Source organism: Odontomachus brunneus, unplaced genomic scaffold (assembly GCF_010583005.1).
Source record: "Odontomachus brunneus isolate Ranch 3 - 2012 unplaced genomic scaffold, Obru_v1 Obru_scaffold_024, whole genome shotgun sequence".
NCBI lineage: Eukaryota > Metazoa > Arthropoda > Insecta > Hymenoptera > Formicidae > Odontomachus > Odontomachus brunneus.
In genome coordinates this window covers 190,348-217,921 of record NW_022639474.1, presented here as the reverse complement: position 1 = coordinate 217,921, position 27,574 = coordinate 190,348, and the positions used below count along the sequence as shown (strand labels likewise).

General features: G+C 39.2%; 1 protein-coding gene across 4 annotated transcripts in view; it reads left to right on the top strand.

The window, feature by feature from the left end:
• LOC116842303 (cadherin EGF LAG seven-pass G-type receptor 1-like) overlaps positions 1 to 27,574 on the top strand; it is an 86,209-nt gene that overhangs the window by 30,497 nt on the left and 28,138 nt on the right. For all 4 annotated transcript variants that reach the window (XM_032811311.1, XM_032811310.1, XM_032811309.1 and 1 more), the window contains exon 4: positions 20,044 to 20,149. In XM_032811311.1, coding sequence (XP_032667202.1) covers positions 20,044 to 20,149 — 106 coding nt within the window. The remainder of the gene's footprint in view (positions 1 to 20,043; positions 20,150 to 27,574) is intronic.

Here is a 27,574-nt window from a genome sequence, read left to right as displayed (position 1 = left end):
GAGAGAGAGAGAGAGAGAGAGAGAGAGAGAGAGAGAGAGAGGCGGGACGTGCATGATAATAAGGGTGGGCTACGAAGGTCCTTAGCGAGACTTTCCCCGCGGGCCTTTCGACCCTACACGCGTGTGGCGAATGGACTTTGGCATTTCTCCATGGAAATTAGCCTCCTAGGGGAGAACGGGGCTAGTTGGTTGGAGTAAATCGACTTCTATTGTTCTTTAATATAGAATCAAACAAACAACGATTTCAAAGTCATCTTTGACATGTTTAAAAATTTTGCTTATTTAATTCTGTAACTTATTAGAAAATAACGGAAATAATCAGTTTTGCCAGCGTAGCCAACGTAGCTAAATAGCCCCAGTCTCCCCTATAACGAGACTGGCGAAACGTGTCGCTCAGCATCACGTACGCAATGTATCGCATCGGGCTGAACTCGCGCTGCATCATGGAGCCCGTGAAACGTATATTTTGTAGCACACATTCAGAAATACAATTCCTACGTATACAAAAAGACATGTGGAAAACGATATACTCCTTACGTGAAAAATCATCTTAGCCGCGAGACTCACCGCTCGCTATCACGACGATCACGCTTCCGCGGGCAGAGAGACGATGCGAAAATTAGCAGCACGTGTAAAATCACTTTGAAGGAGTGAGAGTTATCGTAATTGCATCGTTACCATGCGTCAAGCGCGACGTTATTCTCCTGCTTAATTAAAGGGAAACTTAGTTTCGCAGCTGAGAGCCCTCTGTGCGCATCACTGAGGATGCAGCGGCTAATTCCACGACCGTGTAATGATTTACTGTGAGAGTTAACGCAGCAAGTGCATTACTATTGCACACGCCATCGGTGAGTGTACGATCGTTGAACTTCACTCTATACCGGCCAGGCATAATTCGTTATGAGATTTATCGCAAAAGTTACTTGTCATTCCGATGAATATAGTTTCGTTGAAAAGAAGCATCGAACAATTACGAGTTCTAGTCACTTTTATGAAAAATCACGTCGCTCTGGGTTCAAGAAAATTATGAAATAATAGAATTTTGCGCTAAAAAAGTTAGGAGCCGCGTGTTCAATATTCTCCATATTTTTGTTAATCTAAAAGCCATTACGAATTTGCGACGCTCGTTAATTAGACCTGTTCGAAGAAACAATAGCAAAGAGATAAGAAAGAAAGACCAATGTTCCTCAGGTACTTTTTTGTTAACAATTACTTCTGCTGCTGTCTGTTAGTTTGCTAAATTCTCTCGAACCAAATAGAAGCGACGTAAAATTATTTGTGCGTATTATTCTAGCATTGGAATATCTGATCGCGACGTTGTTACCAAAATTACATCAGTCCCAATTACATGAAGTTCCAGTGACCTTTATCAAAATTCACGTCGCTTTTAGTCCTGGAAAGTCATGAAATAAGAGGATTTTGTCTAATTAAGAGGATTGCGAGGCTCGTGCTCAATATTCTCGCAAGATAATTTCGTAAAATCAAAGACGAGTCACCTCTCAGACATAATGGATCTCATTTCTTTATCAATTTATTTTGTCGCTACGAGGTTGAAATGGAAAAGCGCGGGGAGAAACGGGCGATAGCGAGCGTTGTATGCACATCGTCTTCGAGCAAACAAAGGAGGGACGAGATACAGTTGACCTTAATTAATTGAAATGCACGGAAAGCGATATCCACGGGAGATTAAAGCGGCTCTTATAACAGGTTATTCGCGTTTTTATTACGTTGGCCGCTGCAAGTGACGCGACATAGTTTACGTGGAGCGTATATAATAATTACAACGTATAATGTACGATCGATTTCAGCATTTTGTACAACGCAATTTCCAATCTATGCGAGACAGAATTTTAATATTTCGTTACGTTTTCCTATTATACCTTGTCATTTCACATCTGTTGACTAGTTGTTGATGGAGAATTATAATTATAAACAAAAACAGCTGTCACAACGCTTGGTCGCGCCTCTGATCCGTTTTAGATCGTCAATTCGCAATCTTCTCCTCGTAGATCAGCATTCCTTCATTAATTGTCTCGTGGTCGGGCAATGATTATTCATGGTGCGATTCCGCGAACTTGCGGAAACTTGGCGTGCCATTAGGATTCGTGCCGCATTGCAAACGCAAAGTCGAACGAGCCCCGACATCGACGACCACGACGACGACGACGACGACGACGACGACGACGATGACTACGACGAGGATCGATAGAATCCTTTCGCGTATTTTCGCGTGCTGCCAGGAAGGAATGGAATGCGCGGGGCCCGCTTATCTCATCATCATCTATGTACGTTTGGATCGATGGAAGGTCAAGGGCGCATTGTTTTTCTCCTCCTCCCATTTCATCCCTCTGCCTCACCGTGGCGAATGGAGTTGCAGCGATTCATAAACTAGATTCTTGGCAACAGTCAGATCGCATTGTAATTGCATTTGTACCGCGAGCGAGATTTTTAAATCTGAAAATATTATATTTCGTCCGCCGACGAGGATTTAATACGTTTCCTACACTGTGAGAGAAAGAATACCTAAAAAATAAGAAATATTTACTCGATAGGTACTAATAGCATGTTTACTTGCACTAATATACATATTTTTAGAAACTACCTTGAGAAACGATTTCTTTCAAATGAGAAAATATAAAGTTTCCTAGGAAACTGTTGCTTTTCATGAAAGTTTTTGTTTATACTATTTAAACAAAAAAATTTCAGCAAATACGTTACCTACCGAAGAAATCTTTCTTTATTTTTTACATATTTTTTTTTCTTAGTGTATACTTGAGAAGAAAGTACTTGAAAATTTATTTATGGGATATAAAGTTTATTTTTACGGAAATATAAACATTATTTGGCAGAAATAAACTTTATTTCGCAGAATATAATCTTTATATCTCACAAATAAATTTTCAGGGATTCTTTTTCTCAATGTAGAGAAACGGAAATTACATTTTCAGATTTCATTTATTGCAATTTTATTTCCTCTCTCTCTCATCCTTCTTGCAATTGGATGCCGGGCATATATGCTCCAATCGTGGTGGTATTTAAGGTTTGTTTTACCACAATCGTTATTTATTGTGACGTTAATTTATTTCTCTCTCTCTCTCTCTCTCTCTCTCTCTCTCTCTCTCTCTTTCTCGATATAATCCAACCGTTAGGTTACGAAGTTATCAGTGGGTTTAATATATCTTGCACGCTGCATTTCCGTAGGGCATGGACGGTACTTAGTTGGCTCACGGTAAATCGCCTGCAATTCTCGCGATCGGTCTACTTTTCGAGTATGCTTCCCCGCTCCGTAATTTCCTTACTAGTTTTGCCTTTCACAACGAGTTCGAACTTTAATGAAGACGAACATAAGAAGAAAGTTGCCGTCGCCTCGGGGCGACGCTTTTATGCAAGATGTAAGTTTCCCGGCTCATAAATTGATCTCCCACATTTCGCAGCTGCACGTATGCGACGAAGTTGCAGTTTTCTAGCACAAAGGAACAAGTCTCGTGTACTCTTCTCTGGTAATAAGGGGAAAATGCTACAATCAAATGCGCAAAAGAGAAATTCTACATCCCCGCGGTCGTCATTGGCACTCACTGCATTTAATATGAAAATTTATTTACTGACTGATTGTCGGTGGAGAGTTATAATTACAAACAAAAATAGCTGCATTTTAATATGAAAATTTATTTCATACTCCTATATTGCATAGATATATTCTCGAACTGTCCCGGAAACAATAATTTATAGTTCCTCTTATTCTCCGCGTACAGTTTATGCGCAAGAATAAGCGATTTATCATTTTATTTATATCACAATCGCGGTGTCTCATAAATCTCGCGGACCTTAGGCAACGATGTCACGCCTGCTTTAAGCTTTAAAGCTCCACTGGCCGTACAGATACACGAAGTATGATATATTGCGTGACCGATCGCACAAGCTACTGTCTTTGATCGGACTCAACTTCCGGCCAAGATTTTAGCAATGCCTCTTTTCTCCTCCTCTCTGTCTCCCTTTCGAGCGGTTGCGATATCTCCCACCATCCGGGCGAATTGTTAGGCCGACTGGCTCCTGACCTAATTAGTGGCAGATCCGCCAATTCATCCTGGATTTCTGCTCTCGTACAGAAGAGTCGCGACATTTGAGAGATATCCGATATCCGCCTGGTTCTTTCTTGTTCCATTTTTAACGACGTTCATTAACTTGGCGACGATTGTGCACATTTTGGACATAGATTGTCTTCAACAAATAAGCGCCTTATATATTATATATATGCACGCAAAGAAATGACTTAAAAGTAAACCTATCCAAAAGTTACATTCCGATTTCTTTCTAATTTGGCACAAATTTAGAAGTACAAAAAATATTTAAGTCATATTTTTTTATTTTGGCACATTTTGAATTTCACGGGCAGTTTAAAATTTTTTAATGTTCTCAGTCCTATCATCAACAAATGCAAAAATGCATAAGAAATAAAATTGAATACAAGATATAGGAGTTTTTGGTTTGCTGATTATGAATATAAAGTCAAATGTGTAAAATTATTTATATAAATAATAAAATGTTTAAACAAAACATAAAAAAATTTTTTATTTATACAAATAATTATTTATACAAATAATTTCTCGGTTTGACCGAGATTCGAACTATTTTTGACTAATTTAGCACAGATTTGAAATATTTCGGTTGGAATCTCGACTAAAGAAATTTAGAATGGTTCGTGTCTCAGCTATGATTTTGTTAAAATTATTTAACTATATCTTATATTCAATTTTATTTCTTATGAATTTTTGTTGTACTTATTGATGATAGGAATGAGAACATTAAAAAGCTATAAACTGTCCGTGAAACTCAAAGTGGGCCAAAATGAAAAAATATGACTTAAATATGTTTTGTACTTGTACCATTTGTGCCAAATTAAAAAAAAATCGGAGTGTATCTTTTGGGTAGGTTTACTTATTAGTAATGTCAGCAAAATCTCAGCAGCTAATTTGAATTTAGCTAAAAAGTCAATCATTTTGTTGCCATTACTAAGAGTTGACTATTTCGTTGTGAGATAAACAAATTTATTATTTAAACTTAAAAGCGTACATTTGTTCAAATTAGAAAAAATGAACAGCTATTTTGAAATATGCACGTAAATCTCGAGCACTCGACTCTGTAAAAAATTAATCTTATAGAGCTTATCCCACCTCATCGCGCGCATTGATTAACTAAGTTTTAGCTTCGGTAGGAACGACATTAATTGTCACTATATTTAATAACTCGCTTTAGCTATATTTTAACTCCCGCGGCTAATTTTTTTTTTACGTGTGGCCGACATAATTAACGCAGGGTCGTTTGGTTGGATACGATAAGCATTATTTACGGCGAAAATAAACATCTGATGTCGCAAATACATCGCGTCGGCGAGATAAATATTTGACAGGCGCGCTTATCGGGAATTTTTGTTTACACCGCATCATTAATCACGGATTATTGCGGCAGCATCGAATTTAATCCCTAGCTCCGAGTTTACCCCGAAACATTATTTCCTCCACACTGACGCCGCGAATGTCCAAGTTCGAAATCGGTTTTCGCGTTCCCTCAAGTTTGCTCATTGCAGACTTTCGCGATGACATTGATAAAGATCGTTCTGGCAGTTGTAAATCGCGTCGTGGAATTCCGCAAATCGTGCACGTTGGAAAGAACAGACAATCCGAAAGTTCGTTCAGTTCTTTGTAAAGCCGCAACGTTGACCTAAGTTCCGTGGAACATAGGACGAAGGTTTTAAAGAGATTTCGCCGAGATGGCGACGAAGCGAAATAGACTTGCTCCAGAATACTGGCGTGTAAACAATGTAACGGAAAGTTCACCTCAATTTTTCGCGGGACAACATCGTGATGACGTTACTTTATGCAAATAACACCGTGCGCAAATATTTTCATTCCGTGCGAGCTCTCCCGAGCGGATGAAAAAGTCGCAGTGAAGAACGAACGATTAATTCAAACAATTTCAAGTACACAATTTCTTCACAACAGAAGTATGATCAGACGTCGACTGTTTCTACTGAAATTTTGCGCGGTGCTACGGGATTTGCGACTCGCAAGAAGAACTTTTGCGAGTACATTTGTACGAACTTCTTTCATTGTTCTAACAAGAACAATGACTTTTGACAGCATACTTGGAATCAATTTGCACGTCTCGCGTGAAATACAATAATTATCGCTTGAAGTAAGAGTGGCTATTAGCGTGAGAACAGCGCGATAATAAAGGCCACGCGTTCGTTTTCTCGCGTTTCCATGTAAACAGAGCGAAGATGTAGTTCTTAACGATGCAACGGCGAAATAGAGTAGCGAGCGATAACACGGGGCACGCGGGAATTATATTACGGCTTTAATGGAAGCCGGCATCGCGACGTTAAACCGTGAAATGCTTCTGTCCATTAGCGTACGAAGACTCGAGATTCCGGACGATGTATTCCGCCGGGAAAGCACCGACAAGTGGGAGAGAGAGAAAGAGAGAGAGAGAGAGAAATGTGACGTAAATTAAATTATTAGAAGTTCCGGCCGATTATCGTTGTAAAGAAAGTTTTACGCCGGGGCGCGAGAACGTCCGACGTAGCACCATTTCTCTTCTAAATATTAACTCTCCTTATTGAATCTTCCGCCAACTGAAATATTCACTTTTTTTGCTAGATAATATAATTATTCTGATTTTCTTATCGTAAGGAAAAAATACCACAATACCTAGACATTAATAACACTGCTATCTAACTCTGTATATTATATTTTTTGCTTATCTATTTTATTATGTATAATTTAAATACGAATATTTAAACTTTTAATATACACGGGAAAAAGATTTGGTTGAATTAACCAAATATCTGATCGAATATAAACGATCCAGAAATTCCGATTGAAGTAACCCGATGTCTGATTAAATAACCAGACATGTTTGGTTAGTCTACCAAAAATCTTATTAATTTAAACAGAATTCGGGTTACTTCAATCAAAATTTCTGGATCGTTCATATTCGACCAGATATTTGGTTAATTCAACCAAATCTTTTTTTTTTCGTGTAGAATACATGTACATGTATTGATCTAGCTAAAGCTGCACGGCGTTATCCGAGTTATCACAAAATGATTCAAAATAAATGATTCAAAAAGACAAAACTTAGAATAATATATGGTAGAGTTCCGATTAATATATAGAGTTCATTTTAAAAGAAGAAGGAGCACTTTTTTGGTAAGAATTTCCGCCTAAAATATAGAGTTACAAGAAATATGCACCTTGCAACTAGAGTTCTCTATTTGAGTGTTAGAATATGTTCCTTCTGATTTTAGAGGAGTCTATATATAAGAAGCCATATATAAGAGGATATCCGTTAAGAATAAGGTTACATTTTCGAGTGATATTATTAGCAGAGATATCAGTATTTTTATCTCACTATTTTTATCTTTCTGTGTATCGGGTTGAATATTGAATATAAACGGATAATGCGAGAGAAAAACTCTCTTTCAGAAAGTTTCATTATCAACGAAGTTCGCTTCGGAGAAATTGTTATTAAATCCGTTTACAGAAAAAAAATCTCGCACATGTGAGTCATACCGACGCTATGATATCAAGCAACACAGAAAAGTGCTTGAATCGTTGATATTCCTTTCCAAAATCCTTTCTTGTATCCTCGCGTCTCAAAATAGCACTCGCGCCATTGTCGTATCGCGAAAACCACTTGTAGCTGCGTGGATTAATTTCACGAAGCTCGACCTTTGTTGTATTTCTTCGCTCATTAATCGCGACATTGAAAACGATCCGGGCTCAAAAAAAGATCACGACAGCGAATAAGAGTGGTAATTCTTTTGGAATGCATCCCTTGTGCCGCAACACGCATTGTTCATCGCAACACCGCAACTTTATTCAGGCTGAATTTATATTTAGATAGAGTTGCTTTCTAATTACAACACAGTACGGTGTATCTGCTTCGTTGTAATTTTTTTTGCGACCTGTTTCGCATTTACATCTGTGCGCGCGCTTCCTCTCTCCGTCATAAATTGTTTTTTTAAACTCAAAGCAGCGTTCCTCTTTACGATTTTTGATAACTTCGTATGAAGTCGTAATAACAGAGTCACTTAAATGACAAACAAAGGACAGGAGAAATTCTATTCCCATTGGCAAAGCGAACATTGTTTGTAATTATCATAGGTAAACGATCTTGTTAACTTCACGCGCAGGATTCGTCGTATTTTATTTACAAGATGATAAGATGCGATTCAAATTCCGTTGTGCTTACAGCATAAAGAGGTTACACGTTGCGATATTAAGTTTTGTGATATTAAAAGTATCTAAAACATGAAGAATTAATAATAAGACGATTATGTTAATAACTTTACATTAATAACGTTTCTTCTCTCACTACTGCTTCTGTAATCTCGTGCGAGATTATCCGTTGGAATTAATAATTTAGATCCCGGCGTACAGAGCGCACGCGACGCTTGACAAAGAGAAATAGTTTCTGAAAGTCTTCAACTATCTCGTCGTATTTTCCGACGTCCACGTCGGACAACACGAGTCCTAACGCTCGGATAATCATCGGCACGGAGAGAAACCTCGGCGTAGTTCGCGCGAACGATAAGATCCGAAGACCCTCGCGATTTTGTCTTTATTGCAACGACAGCGTCCGTCGCGCTGCATCGGAATTACTGGGAATTTTTCCGATATCGCGGGAGTTCTCCAACGAGAGCACTCGTCATTATCGGAATTCTCACGCGCGAATCTCGATTTCATTGCGATATTAATTTGCTGCGCAAAGAATTGCGATGTAATGAAAATTGCTCGGCGAGATACGTTAACGAATTTTTATAGTTATCCGTATCGTTATTCTAATAATACACAGTTTCAGATGTAGAATTTCATTTTCCGTAGGGACGTAATTATCTCGGATGGTAATTCCATTAGTAAATTACAGAGAGATGCATGTTGATTTAGCTGAGAGAGAAAGAAAGTAAAAGAGAGCGAGCGAGCGAGCATGTTTTTCCTCGTTACGAGTTTCGCAGCAAACCTGCCGCATGTCGTATAAAAATCGAGTAAGCTTCTATGAAAATAAAATATTTATTTGTCCAATCACAGTTTGTGCGGTTAATACGGGTATAGCATTTCCGCGTTGCGCTCTTCGAGCAAACTTCTGAATATATCGGATATCCTTCCGTATGCCTGGTACACGCGAGCCCTTGATAAAAGGACCAAACAGAACTCTGGAAACAGAGGAACGAGAAGTCTCCGTTTAATATCTCGCCCTCACATATTTATATAAAAAGTAATAATATTGATACGTTTTAACCTACATGCTTTCATTTAATCCTTCGAGCACACATATCCGGCAGATCGAACTGATCAATTCCAATTTTTTATTTATTTTTACAATATAAGAAATGAAGATCAGACATTTGACGATAATAGTTCAAAAGGACGTAACGCTTGAAAATTTTATCCGCAAAATATTGACTTTTTTGTGAAGTTTACGTTATTGGTTGCACAGAATTACAAATACTTTTACATACTGAAAATATGTGCAATAATGTACTGGAGCACTGTTTAATATATGAGGAAAACGATAAAAAATTTTTTAAAATTGACATCTTGAGCTGTTAGGTGACATAAATATCTAATTCATAAAGTAGAATTTATTTATAGTTTGATTTATATAAATTTATTTATAAAGAATTTATTTATAAAGTTTTATTTGTGAATAAAAGTTGGATGTTTACTTGATGCAAAAGTTCGAGCAGCTTGTACGTACCGCACGTGTGTTTGCTCCGCTAGCTAAAATTTCAAAGAACATTTCCGTATCTTTACAACTAAATGTACAAACTCAAGAATATAAAATTTACAAAAAAATCTCTTTATATGCTTTTCTGCTAACGTACACTGAGAGAAGAATTTAGTAAATATTATTAAAATTTGGTTACTATTATTAAATGGTAGACGTAAATATAAGCCAAAGCTATGGCAATACTTATTAATTAATTTAGTTCTGTAAAATAAATTATTTATTTGACAGAAGTAAAATTTATTTGTTTCCAGAATATATTTTGTAAATAAAACTTATTGAATAGTTGAGCAAAATAAGCGATTTTGTAATAGTTACAAAATTTTTGGTAGGTTCAACCAACTATCTGTAATAAAAGATATTGAAACGATGTAATAGCTGTAAATGAATTAATTTTTCGTTGTGCTGCAACAAAACATACTTATACTGGTAACAAAATAGAACTCGTACCTACTGAATCTTTTATTACATGGGATATAACAATTTCATAACAATTATCAAATATCTGTTCATAATTGTAATATATTTCATATTAAATATTTAACATTAAGTAACTATTACTAAATTATTTAATTGATGTTACTGTGAATGCAATTACGTGAATGCAAATACTCCCGAACTATTAAATATTTGGTAATTATTATCATATTTAGTATTAGTTACTAAGGATTCAACGAATTTCTGTAACTAAATGCAGTTTGTTATAGTTACCAGTCTTTTCTCTCAGTGTAGTACAAAAATAGCACACATTTATATAAAATGCATATACAAGAAATACAAGCAAAGAAATGCAAGTACATGAAATACGAAAAAAACAGTATGATTCTGTTAGCAATAATCGACTCTAAATTATTGACATTTTTGGATTTTGTTATCCACTTAAGAGTCTTTTTAAAAGCCGATAAGAAAGTGATGAAACAATGAAAAGTCGATTTACATTCGATTTATTTCGAAAAAGAACCGTTTTTGAAATTAATCAATGGTGCAAATTTGCACCATTACGGTACGCTTGAAAAGTTAAAACTGCCAAGTTAGCACAGGCTTGTACGGAATACTAAGACATTTCCTTCCATTTGCGTACTTTTTAATCGGACGTTTTTTGCCTTCGACCGTTTTACATTCCACCCCGAATGGCTGTAATCACGCCGATTAAGGCCTCGTCAAGTTTGAGCTTCTCATGCGAAGCTACGCCGCGTTATTTCGAGAATGTGAATTCAATGTATGAGGACCGCGCCTCGCGTTGAATATGGAGTACACGCGCGAGTACGCCCGCAAAATTTTAGGCACGATTGACACGTATGGGAGAAAACGGTCTAGAGGAGAACCAGAAGGAGGAACGAGAGAGATACTTGGTCTCGCGGCGCGAGAGGATGAATAGTCGGTTGGTTATAAAGCGACAACGTGATACGCGAACGAAAGAGACGGGAACGACGACGGCTTGAATTTCAAAAGCTTTCCGCGGCTCGCCCCGTGCTTTACGGGCTGGAAACGACGAGGAGCTCCCGTGCGCAATTTATACTTCTTAACCCGACAAACGTTCGGTCCGCGAAGAAGCGTGGATAACTCGAGAGTTCCTACTGATTTCGCAATACAGCCCACCTTCGCGAAAATATACCGCGATATATAAGGTGTCTCCAGCCATAAACTGTCAAACCGCACCAATGTATGTCCTAAGAAGCAAGAAGAACACATAGTGGATGAGGCATAATATTCCAGCCAAACTCTAACAATTTTTACGGAAGTATAAAAGTACAGAAAAGCTTATTATTACTTTTCATTTTTAAGCCGTACCAAAGACAACTGTACTTCTTTAAGACATTATTACTTACACTACAAAATATGCTCTAAAATGTCAACTATCAAAGCATATACATAGATGGTCAACTGTATGGGACTGTTTTCTCCTAATACTAATATGGAAATGCCAACTAGACAAACATCCGTACAAAATTATGGATTAACCTAATATTTTCTCCGTATATTGACATAGTTTAATTATTCGAGCTGCAAACATTCCATGCGTCTGATATATCTCTCTTCATTCGTCGAGATGAAAGCTATAAAACATAAGAAAAGATAAAACGCGAGTTTTTCATACGACTATCACTTTTGCAGCTCCAAACAATTTTCCTTGTAGCGAGGATCATTTGCATTCGCGATCGCCGTTGTTAGAACTCGCGACTGCATTAGATAAATGAAAACGCCATGCGTATCTATTTGTGAAATCTACCTGTGAGACCTGAAATCACGCCGTTCGCACGTATTACCGAGTAACTTTGCGCGGCCGTAAATTTTCAATGAGCCAACGGGGAAATAAAGTTTAACTGCTGCAACGACTCCGCGTTGCGTCCTTTTTGACGCAACGCGGCGGCGCCGTTACCGAGACACGTTGGAAAAATAACGGGACATGCGACGTGCAGCAGTCGCGTATTTTATTTCCATTAACCGGAAACTTTAAATTGTAATTTAAATTGAACAATATTTGGCGTATCCCGCGTGGACAGAGGGAATGTTTTAATCGCCGTAGCATAAAATTTTCTTTTTGTTACGCATCGAGTTACCGCGTGGAGTATTTGAGCAATTTTACAAAATTTTTCTCGTGTTTTTATGAACAGCTTTTCATAGCTTTGTAATTGAATTTGCGTTTTGCATTTTTGGTCATGAATCTACAGCTTAAAACGCTTTCAAAGCTCTTTTCATTGCCGTTTGCCCGTAAGTTACATTTAATATTTGTGCAACATAGCGATTCCGCTCAAGAATCCAATTACCGTTATTGTCAATTTTGGCGAAACCGCATCGTTATTTTTGCGTGCCGCGGCAAAGCCTCGCGTTTTGCGCATCCGCGGGCCTTGATTAAAATAGCGTGGGAGTGCAACGGATTAGACAGTTGATTTCCGGCGATACCGCTATTTAAAACACGGGCTACCCTGAATTTCCATTGCAAATCTGTCTCGCGTAACAAATAAAAAAAAATCTAAATGTTGCAAAACTCAATTTGTTCGTGTGATGTCCCGGCACGCGACGACGCGAAATAACAGAACACCCAGATTTGCCCAAACGGGACAGCAGCTGTGCAACCGCAAGTGCCGAGCAAAAAAGGATTGTAAATAAATACAGAGCGATACTGAAATCTTAGTGTACGATTTCGGTCTTGAAAATGCACGGAAAAAATATTATAGGCAAGATTGCAACAAAATTCCCGTAATCTTGGACCACATGCAGAATTATGACCGAAATTACTATGTATTTGTTTGAAAATGTTATGTCTGATCCTTTATTACAAAATTATTCTAATTACTTGAATGTTCTTATATAACGTATATCAGATGAATCAAATTTACTATTTCTACAATAACTTATATCACAATTTCATTACAGTTCAACTTTACAAAAAGCATTGTAAAGACAGATATAATAGTGCCTTAAGTTCAGCAAAAGATTGACAAATTAAAGCGAAGATTGGGGCGAATAGAATACGTCGAGAGAAATTTTCGAAAAACTTCAGAAAGAGTTTTTTCTTCTCGCAAGAATATCCGTACTCTCGCAGTCAGATTTTGTTATGAGAAGTGGCGAAAGGATTCAGGCTAATAATAAGCTCCAAAGTTTCGCGCCGGCCAACTTCGCCAAGCCGTAACGCTTTTCCCGTGGGTGCGATTTAGATTTAAAGAAGTAGTGGGCGAAAAGGATCTCGTCGGCTTAAGCGACTCCCGGTCCATCGGCGGCTTTCTTTTCTTTCCGTCTGGTTCGGAAATTCCTCCTCGAACGGCGTCGTCGCGAAAATGTCACCCACTCCTTTTTACGGTCTTCGTCCGCAGTAAAAACGTCGCGACGCCTCTGATTGTCCGGCATTAAGGGCGGCTGCGACGCTAAAACAACGTTTGTGTCCCTCTCTTTGCGACGCGCAAAACTCCCGGCAGCGTAAATACTCGTCGGAGAAATGAAATGAATAAATTCACGGCGGGAGTCAGACACACTGAAAGCATCAAGACGATAAAAAGAAAAAGCTGTTACAAGTAACATTTGCTTGAATGCCTGACTATGTCTGTTTGCGACTGTCTGGCTTTCGGGCGAAATTTCGCGAGTTCATTGCTTCTACATTGCTTCCGACAACCCCGATGCTATCGAAGTTTGACGTACAGACAATTCCTCTATCGACAATCTGGCATTCGAGTTGAGGCGTGCTCCCGCGACGTTGGAGGCGAAGTAATTCAAGCCGGCGATCTCCCGAATTCCACCGATAGTAGTTCCACCCCTTATCGAAAATCTGATCGAACTGTCTTGAATAGCGATTACAGCGGCTTCTATCGATATCCGATAATGCCTCGATAGCCTCGTTAACTTTCATGTGGTCGCGTTTAATAGCGTTGCCAATGCGCGACGCAGAGTAGTTCAAGGGACGAAGAGAGGATCTCCATGCATACTTTCAGATTTTATAAATATTTCTGATTCTAAAGTCAGAGAGAGGGAGAGAGAGAGAGAGAGAGAGAGAGAAGAAAGTCGGCGATAAGAACGCCAGCATAAGTCATAAGTTCGGAATTATTCCGCGAGCGAATGCCTGTTGCCGCACTTCGATCTTGTTATAACTTGGACTGCGAGCACGAAGTCGTACATCAAGCTCGAGGCTAAGTAAGTACGTGTAATTAGCCGCGGGAAAAACGTTGCTGGAGTAACAGCCAGACTCGTGGAAGGCAGGGAGGAGGGCGGAGGAGAAAGTTTTCGCGAGCCACGTCGTAATCCGCAATATAACCTTCGAGAGGTCGCATCCTCCCCTCGAGGGAAGAGTAGCGGCTGAGATCGAGGAATGAGACGCAAAGTTGTGAAGTAACTCAAAGTCCGGCTTAAGTTCTCGAAGCAGGTGCCGCTTCTGATGAAGACTTAGTGCCCGTGCCGCTCACGCCGGGTGTAAATTAGATTCGGAAGTGATAATAAGATAAATAATAATAAAACGAAAGTTCGAAGTTATATCTAGGTCAAGCAAGCTTCGCGCGTTAAGATGTTCACGCGTAACAATGCCGTCGGAGGAGAAAGTTCAGCTTAACGATTTAATCCCAACTTGCACAATTAAACCACGATTTCGAATTAACAGAGCACATGTAGACAAATACACACTTCAAGTGAATGTTATTTGTTTCAAGCATTTCATAAACTTTTTTATTCACAAATCTCTCGTAAGCTCCCATCATAAGCATTAAATATGCTTAAAATATATTACTCAAAGAAATGTTTTGCTGACCCCGGTAGAATTCTAAATGTCATAGTTGAAATTTATCGTTGTTCTTTGTATCCACTGGGAAATTGTCTGTATAGAACTAAAAGTAACATTCCAACGATATCCGCAAGCAAATCTAGGTGAATGTGAAGATTATACACACACACATTAGTTTGTCTCTCATTTTTTTTATCTACCACAGTTAAATTTTGTAATAAATGTGAATGGTTTTGATCTGAATGGGCATCACAGACAGACTTTCTTGCTTCAATTTCACAAATTTCACAATTTCACAAATAGTCTAGACGAAAATTCTGTCTCTATTATCTGTATTGATTAAATACCAAACATATGCGATTTCGCAGTGTTTTTGCTAGTCATTTGTCTATCTTACAAGTAAACCTGACCAAAAGGTACAATCTTTCTAATTTGGCACAAATGTAAAAGTACAAAAAATATTTAGGTCATATTTTTTTCATTTTAGCCCACTTTGAGTTTCACGGGCAGTTTAAAGCTTTTTAAATCTCATTCCTATCAACAACAAGTGCAACAAAAATGCATAAGAAATAAAATTTAATACAAGATATAGGCGTTTTTGGTTTACTGAATATGAAATCAAATGTGTAAAATTATTTGTATAAATAATAAACAAAACTTAAAAATTTGAAAAAAATTATTTATACAAATAATTTCTCGGTTTGACCGAAATTCGAACCATTTTTGACTAATTTAGCACAGATTTGAAATATTTCGGTTGGAATCTCGGCTAAAGAAATTTAGAATGGTTCGTGTCTCAGTTATGCCGATTTTGTTAAAATTATTTAACTATATCTTGTATTTAATTTCATTTTTTATGCATTTTTGTTGTACTTGTTGATGATAGGACATTAAAAAGCTATAAACTGCCCGTGAAATTCAAAGTGGCTCAAAATGAAAAAATATGACCTAAATATTTTTGGTACTTCTACATTTGTGCTAAATTAGAAAAAAATCGGATTGTTGATCTTTTGGTTTACTTGTTAGCTAATTTTTCCTTCCTACATAATTTTCGCTATGACTGTAAGGCTATTTTTTTAAGTGATTTTGAATCTTATTAAGTTTAACATTTCAATCGAGAATATTAAACAAAAGCAAACATTTTTTTCTACACTAACGCCAGCTTTTTCTATGATAAAATTTTATGATATTCTTGTAAAGTGAATACATTCTTTTTTTGAAAACATGATAATGGACTTTCCTCAAATTTGAGCTGTGAGTATGTTTTAAGATTATTTTACCAAGAAAATATTCTTCCATGGAGATAACCGTTAAAAAGGAGGAAAACTCAGAGTAATCGCCTTTCCTTGGCAATGGAATTATACTTCTCTCTGCACGAAAAAAGAAGATTTCATTGCCACAGCTAAATATGGTTTGCTGAAAATATGTTTGTGGCTGTAAATAAAAATTTACTGCTTTAACTAAAACTTTTGCTACTGTTGCTGCTACTTCAGCTTAATAGCTAAACATATATCTACTGGCAGCTATATTTTTAAGCATTCATATGTTACAACGAGATTTAGTTGTCATAACTAATATTTTTTTCCGTGTGTATATAATCATAAATAATTACCCGTTTAGAGATTAGAAGTGCGAGCAGGGATTTATATCCAGAATTTACACGACGTTGATTAAGGTTTATTGGATTCGGCGAAAGAAACGAAAGCTTCGTACAGCCAAATCTTGTATTTCTTTCGTAGCTTCTGTCAGAGCTTTGATAAATCGCGACGCAAACGTGGCCGCTTATCAGATACGTTGCCTTAATCGCGCTGTCGTCCTTGGAGATATCAGCCGCTTGAAGCTCGTTTGCGGGCGTGGCTTTCAAGCTGCTGCTCGATAAACATCCAGACGTTACCTCGAGATATTTTCTTATGCGCCATTATGTCCGCTTGCACAACAAATGAGCGACAGCACCAGTCAACTCAAAATTAACGAACACATACACACGCATTATTTGAAGAAGATAAATTGCAAGGAATTTTCCGAATTTATGTCGTTATCTCTTGCGAGTACTGCCAATCTAAATAATATTCTGCAACCGGCGACGAAATGTAATTTCTTCGAAACTTCGAAATCGAATTTATGAAGGGGGGATGAGATCGGTGGCAAGAGAAAAGGATGAGGAGCTGCCACGTCGAAGCTCTGATAATTATATACGGGAAGGAGCTGGCGTCGTGACGTAATCGAGTTCTGCGACAGACGACTGTCGTCAAAGTGCGAAGGGAAAAGGGTAGTTCCTACACAGGCTCCGCGTGTCGGGTTTCGACTGTCTCTGAAATTCTACGCGCGATCTCCCCTCTGTACTATCCTCGCGCGTCCATTCTCGTGAATAATTCATGCGATAAAACTTTCAATGCCGAGCAGAGGCAAAGAGCGACGCCGACACCCCGAGAACGGGCACAGAGGCAAATCATTACGTTTCTCTTTCTCTCGTTTCAAGATCGATGCAGATCGAGTACATTAACGCGTGGTAATGACGTATGATTGAGAGAAGCCCATCCACGTCTGTGTCTCATCGAACTCGTCAGTCTGTATACATATAAATATACTGAGAGGAAAAATATCTGAAAGATAAAAAATATTTACTCGATGGGCACTATCCATACAAAATAAATGTCTAAAAGACACTTACTCCTCGTCGTTGGCGTGTACGTAAATGTCGCGTATAGAAATGCAGTCGACGTGGACGCGCAAGGGACGACGTCGTAGACCACGTTTTCAATTTGAATTCCGCGGATCCGGGTTTCCTCGGTTAAAGAATTTTAATAAAGAAGGGATGGCTCACTCGCTCGCTCACTCGAGAGTGGGCACGGGTTATCCTCATTGCTGCTGTACAGATATATACATATATATGTATAACGGCAACGTGGATTTATGCTTGCAGGGCTTCTTCCACCCGACGACCCAGAAAAAGGGACGCCGATATTCGGTCCCTGCATAAGCCGAGTATCGATGCCGCGCGAACGACGAATAAATCAAACAAATTCGCAAAGTCGGATGCACCTCTCGTGTATTAATGCGGCCTTGGTGCGCAGTATCTGTCGAGAAGGTGCACGCTGACTCAGAATTAACGTTCCACCGCGTTTCCCCGCGACGGGAATGAACGACAGGATTGTCGACTGTGCGCGCTATCGCGCGCGATAATAGGGATGCAACTTTTATTCGACGCGAACTTTCTCGCTGAAATTCATATCCTGCGCGATATTACGGATTGCAACGCTTCGCGTATCTCGTGGGACAAGCGCGCGATGTTTCCGCCAGCAATCTTCCCGTACGATATCTCGAGCCTGATCCTCTCGCCGCGGGCTAACCCCGTTAATCCTGCCTTTGACCGGTTATTAATCGCATTTTTCCGCGGTGGCCGTCCTTTGACCGGGATACTTGACGTCCGCCTCCGTCATCTTTTTCGTAAAGAAGAGCGACAGCTCTCGTTTGTAACTTTCATCTATCGCGGTTGTCCCTTTGTCTTCGTCGAAGCGAGCATCCCCTTGGAATCGCCGTCCCGGGCAATTTATGAATTATTCACAGAACGGCCGAATTATTCACGACGACGACTGCACGAGCCGCGCGCGACACTTAATTGTAGGCAACCGGAAAGCGGGGCGAATCCATAATTTAAAACGCGCCGTTTTCCCGACACGAGTCGCTCGCGTTGCAATCGCGATAAATAAGTACGTCACGTTTCAGCTTCTGCGCTTATTAAAACGCGAATTCTACGGTGAAGAAGATAGACTAGAAAAAACACGTGCATCTCCGTGTCAGAGATAACGGTGTCGCATTAGATGGATAGAGGAGAGTTGCTGAAATCGTACCTCTTCTCCTAAATCGTACCTCATTCATTTCTTTATCATTATTGAATATGAAGACATTTAATGGTAAAAATAAAAAAATAAATGAGCAATGAGAGATATAGGTAAAAAAAATGTTCAATTATATCTTATTTTGTGCGTGCTATAAACATAAAAAAATCAGTTACGATTGATGAGGTGACCGACATAATTTCGGCAATTCTTCCCTACACTGAAAGAAAAAATATCTAAAAATTAGTGAAAATTTATTCGGTAGATACTAACTTTAGATATTTATCTAAATCTAAATTATTTTATTTAAATAGAATAATTAGTTGAAAAGCTAAGGTTTTTCTAGGAAAATATATATTTTTAACAGAGAAAATATATATTTTCTTATTGAAAAAACATTTATATTAATATAAATAAATATGCTATTTATATATAGTATCTATCAAATAATAATATATATTATAATTAAATAAATATATATATTATTTCTTAAGTATTCTTTTCTCTCAATGTATCAGTGCTCGATACAATAAATTTGATCGATCTTAATCGCAAGCACGTTTTATCAATAAGGTTCGAATGTTCTCCTTGTTTCTTTCATTGCTTTTATTAAAAAAATTCCATTCTCCGCGATTAAATCGCGCTCTTTACGTTTTCTATTTGGCACGCTCCAGTCGCTACGCAACTCAGGCACGATGCGACCAGATGCAGCTGTTATCGTACCTCCAGCAAGATGCACGATTCGCCTTTACCGAGTTTATTCCTTTGCGCCAAGTCTCGCGTGAAGTTTATTACCGAACACTTGACTTGCGCGATATCGGGATATCTGTATGAACGAGCTTCATCGCATAGACTTCCTTCACCCTCGCACACTACGTCCGACCGCTCTTGATATCGTATTATCATCCCACGAATAATTCAACGTGCTCGCGGAAAAGCTTCCGATTATTTACGATCCCGTTATTATTTGAGTCTCGCTTCGATATTCACCGCGCTCTGAGCTTATCTTTTCTTCGCTTTCATTCTTCGTGCCACTCATTTTTCCAAGGATGTTACATTATTCTTTAATCGCAATCAAGGACCCTGAATTATTGTTCAATTATAATTTTTGCTTATATAAATGATTCGTATCTTGCAGTGTAAATTAGATTTTAATCTAATCCTCTTTGCGGATGAATTTTCTACTGACAGGCTATACTCTTGTTTCAGCCTCTTCTCCGACCTAAGAAGTCTAGCAGGCACGACTCTGATGAATCTTTTGGCAGCCCTTTTCATGGTTCAGCTACTCTTCATCGTGGGAGCTGGTGGTGTACAGGTAAATTTCTACCATGCTTCTTTACTTATTTATCATGAGGCAACTCTCAGGTATTTACATAAGCGCGGTCTTTAGAGGTTAGATGAGAAGATTCATAATTAATTATAAAATATCGTGCTTGTTATATTCACTATAGTTGCGCCGTGATGCAAATGAAATGCATTAAAATACGATTCCTTAACGTGCCATGAAAATGGGGTGGTCTCAGAAAAAACACAAAATTGGTTATAGTTTAAAATTGGTTTAGTTTCAGTCGAATCTTGATTCGCGATAATCATTCAAACGCGGATCAAAAAGCCAGACATATATGTTGATGTAAAACTATTCATTTAGAAAATTCTCTGATCAACGACAAAACGGTTGTACTTCTCCTCGAATCGCCTTGTACGGACACAGTGTAAGAATTCTCTCGGATCTGCCAAGGTGCGAATTCCAGTGGCTACTTTGGTCTTATCGCTCTAAGAGTAAACGAGAAAGAGAGAGAGGGAGAAAGGAAAGAATTTCGCTACCTCTTTATATCGACAGAAGAACGAAGAAAACCTTTCGTCAGGACTTCTAACGTTCCGCGTACCTTCGACACTTAAATCCCCTTTAATTAAGTCCCGAGATCCGCAAGCTCGTCGTTGTGGTTGCTGCAGGACGCGCGAAAGGATCCTTCGTGGTCGTTCTTTCCCTCATTTCGCCGGAAACATCTAGACGGCGACGTCCAGTGATGTGTGGTTGAATCTCTATTCTTTAAAGTTTCCCAGTAATTCAACCGTACAAAGATTCGGATATTACTTCGGATATTACTTGAAGCTGCGGAAACCCTTGAAAGTTCTGGAAAACCTGTCTTGAGAGTCTTGAATGTTTATGTACTGATAGATAATAGATATCATAAACTGCACGTGGCTGTATACATAAATGTACTTAGGGAAAATATTGTAGTAAAAATTACAAGAAAATATTTCTAATCTTGTGTGTGTATGTGTGTGTATGTGCATCATGCAAGATTATAATTGAAATTATTGTTTGTTTGGAAATGTCATGTACTTTTCATTGCAAAATTATTTTAGTTACTTGAGTGTTTTTATATCGTCTATCAAGTATAAATTATCAGACTTAGTCTTTTTATAGGATTTTGTATTATAACTTCAGTATATATTCCAAGCTTTATATATACAAAATACATTGAAAGAAGAAATATAATTTTAACGTAATTTTTGCTAAATATATTCTCCATGTACACACGTGGATTATATCGTAGCGAAACAACAGTCGATCTCCAAGATTTTCAAGTCATTCGAAACCTTCAAAATTTGTTAAGTTTTTAAATCAAGTCTGTCGAGATTTTCGGAATTTCAATTTTCAAGACTTTCAGGACCGATGTTCTCAATTATCGAAATTCTCAAGAATCTCCGGCTTTAAGCAACGATTCGAGACTTTCGCCATATATCCGAAGTGATTTGACGTGTCTTGACTGCATCACCAGCATCAAGCGTCTCGGTAATCTGAGTAGATGCCTAACATAGCCATCGGAATATCTCGCGGAGCGGGCGAACTGTGGCGTCCGTGGTTAGTGGCTAACGAGAGAAGGCATTCCAGATCCTTTTGCCGCTCTCTCATGCGGTTATATCTCGCGGACGGTGAGAGAAAAGCCACGCGAAGACGAAGGGAAGTGTCATCCGGAAGCTCAAAGCGGAAATTACCGACATTCCCGCCTCCAAGTTTTAATTGCGTGCCGGTGACGTAGTACTTTTCGTTGTGGGCGATGCTGACGCAACGGGATTCGCCAGATAAAAGTATTTCTTGTTTATTCACGGCTTTCGACATTGTTGCGCAATAACGTTCATTTATTTTGCTATCTATGGCCCGTTTCCGTTTAATTAATGATAAATCTCTGTTAATCTCCGACGAGATACAAACACGACGTTACCAGTTATTCTACATTTGTATTATTATTAATCCTCTGTATCATATTAATCTAGAGCGTAATTTGAAAGCTTCGTTTATTTTTAGTCAAAAGAGAGAGAGAGAGAGAGAGAGAGAGAGCACAGCACAGATTTACCAGTTTCGTTATTTACATTTGTTGGGAGTTTGGTCGTCTTGCGGCTCCATTATTTTCTTTAATAACGTGACGGGGGTGGGAGGCGCGTTCTGTTCTCTTATTATTAATGATTCACTGTGTGCCAGCGAAGTGAACTTCGCCCTCGGCGTCTATCAAATGGGAAAACGTGGTATACCGGATGTTCCAGGAATGTGATATATTGCTCGGCAGGTTTAACATCAAATAACTCTCCGCTTAGATTCGCGGTTTTCTTCTGTTTTTCTTCTCTTATCTAAGCAGAAATGATCTCGGGCGATGTTCGACGAGTGTCCTTTTATTAAGCGTCTGGTGCAGATATTTAATTGGTATGATAACAACCCTAGAAGAGCCCGTGTTATCATGTATAAAAACTACGACGAATATTGCGAGTCGAGTCGTCACTCGTAGCGAATATTATATTCACCGGAAGGTAAATTTCGCTCGCATTCTTCTGGCAGAAATGAAAGATATATCGTACGCGCTTTCAAAGGGATGGCGGACGTGAAGAATCTTTCACTCTCTCCGGCTTCAGCTACGAAGAAGCAAGCACGTTCTTGTTTCATCGTTCACAAATGGAAGAAAGATACGGCGCACCTGCAGCGATATGCTTTCTCATCGTAGTCGCAATTAGAGAGAAAAGAAGGAGAGAGGGAAATGAGAGAAAGAGTATCTACGTGAAAAAAATCCGTCCGGAAACAAAAATCTTTTTAGGTCAAATGTTATCCACGCGCCGTGATAGTTGTGGCAGCCATTGCAATCGTGGCGACCTTTGATCCTTTCGCGATTCCCGCGGGCTGCATTTCGCTGTAGAAATGTAGACGAGACACGAGAATCTTTTCAAGCTAAACGTTAATTCCCTAGTAATGATACAAGTCAGTGCTTGAGTGGGTGAACGCAAGTGACGACTTCTCGAGGATTTTTAGGTCGTATTCGTCTCGATCTTTTTACCTAGATACGTATTTACGAAAAATCATAATCGAGCGAAATTGTGGATATAAAACGGTGGAAATTAATTGAAATGGCGCACTCACACGTGTGTGTGTTTAAAGCTATGTTTTCTCTCATCCCCTTAATTACCGCAATTCACGATAAACGGTCCGGCTGGAAGATACACGGAGGCTGCTTTATTTCCTGCGGAGACCCTTGGTAAAATCGAATCGGTCGGTTTAGACCTTACTCTGTGCGCGCCATATCCACAAATTACCGATACCAGCCCGGGGCGGTGAATAAAAAGCCGGAAGTAAGCCGGAAATACTGCGACGATTTCGCGCACCAGCGGGAGGGAAGGGTCGTTTAAGTCGAGTCAGTGGTTTTTCTACGAGGTGCTAAATTTCACGACCGCGAACTGGGTGACGTTGGTTTTACGTCGCCACAGTGAATTCCTGTGAGCGAGCAGCGTGTTTCTCCGCGCACGTACGCTGATTCCGGAGGAAGAAAAATTCGTGACAGCGGATAAGCGCGTGTACGAGCGGCCGCTCGTTGGATGTTCCGACGGGTGGAGGTCGGGGTGTCAATCCTCCGACAAGATCCGCTCTCTCGCGAACCATCCACCCTTGTAATTGTGGTGTTGTCTCGTGTTAGGTAAAGATGTATTTATATCCGCCATTGGACGAGGTTTATTCGCGAATGACGGACGAGTAATTTTGAATGCGCGTTTGCAAACGTATCGACAAGTATAATTGATGATTTTATCCTTATTAGATTTGGTTTCCGGGTTTGAGCCGCGTGGATTCTTCTTTGTTTGATTCCGACGTTTCGCGAACATTTCAGTCCGCTTCATCAGGGAGGAACGACCCGGAAACCAAATTTAATATACATGGACACCGCGAAAGCCTAAAATATCAGATTTCATCCTTGTACAGCGGTTTGCAAAACGATACCACCGAATAAATACTTTTTACTTCTCAGATATTTCTTCTCTCGATGTAATAATTTTTACTGTAAAATTTTCTCCGCCCGCGCACGCGTATAATGTTTCCCATGCATTAAGCTGCGTTCACATACAGGTAATATATTATGTACGCGTCAATACAAAGGCGTATTCAAGCTTTCTCTTTTATAAACACACGCGCGTTCGGCAGTCAATTAGTCACGTACAAAGCGACAACGCTACATGTCGACTCATGACGCATTATCTTTTCGAGATTAGAGAACCTGACAAAACGGGATATTAATAACAACGTTTCCCGTCGGGCGGACGAGCGTGACAGCGGGAGGGGAAGTTTATTAGACACGGCGAAATGCCGTTTCGTCGTAACGCATGACGGAGATAAATCTACCGGTTGCAATCTCGCGACCATCACGAAGCGGTTCGGTGGACAGCCGATTTTATTGTTACTCGGCGCGAGCGCAAGGAGAAGGAAATAAATTCAACCCGCGAGACCTGCTGCTCGTACTATTTCCTTAGTCCCGATTTCGAAACTTCGACACGCGGCGCTCGTTCCCGCGGAAATGGAGTAGGGTAGAAGGAAATGCGGGCGGGGACGCGATAACGCGCAAAGGAAAAAGGAAGAAACTGGGTTATTATTCTGGAACGAACTCCGAGCTAAGAGAATATGCAGACAGTGAAATCGCGGATTGAAATCAACGTAGAATATTAAAGGATGTCAAGGAGTGCCGCAAATAAATCGAAATTATTAATATGAATGGCATACATGAACGTGTGCACGAGAAAAATATAGGAAAAATTGCAACAAAATTTTTTTAATTAACTGTAAATAATTATTTCCATACAGAATTATGACCGAAATTACTATATGTTTGAAGTTATTTTATGTACATTTTTCTTTTTACTACCAAATTATTGTAATTATTTGAATGTTCTTTATATTCATATATCATATAGATTGATGAATAGAGTGATGAAATCTATTATTTCTGTAATAATTTTTGTTACAACTTCAATATGATCTAACTTTATAAAAAAAACATTGTAAAGAGAAATATAATTTTGACGTAATTTTTACTGCAATATTTTTTCCGCGTACACGGAGAAAAGAAATGGTTGAATCGACGTTACATTCTGTGGTTCTTATAAATCACTTTCAGTAAACGGTCCCTCTATTTCCTCAATAACTTTCCCGGAATTTTAAAAATAATTTTCCAACTTCCAAAAGTTGCTCTCCGAAGGTTCTAACGTAGCATTGGTTCGAGATCGGACTGCATTAATTGAGTCTGGTGTATACGGAGAAAACAATTTGATTGAACCAACGTAAAACTAAGAGACAGAGACTCCGTTTCCTTCCATTAAAAAGCTTTCTTATACTGTCACGTTAATTCAACTTAAATTGTTCCCTCCGTATGAAGTGCATAATGTATAGTCATAAAAAAAATGTTACGTAAACTCGTCGCACTTTCTCTTTCCCCTTTCTGGCTAGCAGACTGTTACAGTGTGAATATATGAGGAGGTGCCAGCTTGCTCCGCGAACCGGAGAAAAACGCACTTTTACATCCACGTTTTCGCGCGTTTCGCGAGAGTATGTTTCTCTACGGCGCTTCCGGCTGCAGCTACCAATGGAGCAGTGCACTTCGCGTGCACTTCGTAATGCGCGATATATCGCAGTCCCGCATTAAGTCGGACGAATTTACGAGTCTGTAACCGCGGTCGGACTGCTGGGTGAGATAAGGTCCGCCGAGGGCGACGGGCACGGAATTAAAAGCTACCAAAGGGAGGGACCTTAACACGCGGTAATGTCCGCCCGAATTTATTCCGCATGCCCTCGTTAACGGATTCAGGACGCCGTTAAACACGTCATTAAGATCTCACGCTCGGAACGGTTCCCAGAAATTGCGTTTTAATTATAAACAACAAATAGCCGTGATAATCTGTACATGTAAAATATAATGTCTGCGTGCATGTTTCCTAACTCCTTCGACCGATTTGCGCCAAAGAGGATCAAGTTTCGCCTGATTTTGTGGCCCTCGATAATGACAAGTTTTTTGCATAGAGATTAAAGCTCGCATCGAGTGGATTCTAAATATGTAACTCTCTAATCTGAGCCTTTTACCACGATCGACTCGACGTGGTAAGTTTTAATCGTATGCAAAACAAAATTGTCACCATTGAAGGCTCCAAAATCAGGCGAAACATTTATGGACTTTTGACCACTCTTTTGCATAATTACTCTCTAGAACTCTGCGAAAAATACAAGTTGCCATGAAATCTGGACATCCCATCCCCTCCCCGTGATTTCATCCCCTTGAACTTTGTAATAATTCAAGTTTCGAAGTTCCTAATATAAGAAGCCCGAACAACGCCGGGTAATTCAAGCTAGTTAGAAATAAACGAGATCGATCGCGAGGACGATTCTTATCGCGCACGTGTTACGCTCGTGTTATTAATGGAAGATTGATAGCGAATTCCCAGGATTCGAGTCTGCCGATGATGTATAGCCTGCCGTCGCGTATATTAAAGGGCGTTTCTTCATCGGATGAGTTTAATAACGCGCGCGTTAAATCATTATAATTAGTACGATTATGTTGGATGTCGCTGAGAACGAGGTAGTTCGCTTATATCTAGGGATATGATATATCGCGCCTTGCATTAAGGCGGTTACGCTCGCGCTTCCATATCGTGCTTCCCTGGAGGAAGCCTCGATCGAAAGAGCTAAACCGAGGCTTAAGTAAATCTACCAGAAACGAGGAACTGTTGGAACAACTTAATATATCCGAGCGCGCTTGTGCAATTGAACTATCGTGAAAAAACTCGTCGATAAGGGAGTGTGATTATTTTCATGCGAGTAACGAAGGCACTCAAATAGGAATCGTATACGTTTCGCCAGTACGGAAAAATGGCCTGATACTGGCTCGATACTGAAAAGCGGATGTTCGATTTTGATATTGCCTCAAGACTGGCTCTAATATAAAAAAGTCCGTAGTAAGGTTAGGTACTAGATAATCATACCGTACATGTATTAGGGCGTTACCGAAAAGTGTTTGTCATTTTTGGTATTGGTCCGGTATTAAAAATGCTGTATTATTGGTCCTAATCGTAGAATCAATATTGGATACCCAAGTAAGAATCGTATACAATCTGCTAATAGAGGATATTGGGCCAGTATTGTGTCGGTATCAAAAAACGAATGATATCAATGTCCTTCATGAGAAAACGGAAAAGGACTAACGCGAAACCTAGATAGCTCAGTAAGAACTCTTGTCTGACAAGCGGAAGACTCGAGTTCCATTCCGTCGCCCCGAAGATTCTTTCCTCATATGACTATTAAAAATATACATGTATAAGTACAAACGAGAATAGCCTGGCCATGATCTTTCTTTCCGTGCTATATATTAGGTGGTAAACTTAGTTCCTGCGGCTCACAGTTAGATGATGTTAGTTATAGGTGTAATTTATTTTGACATCT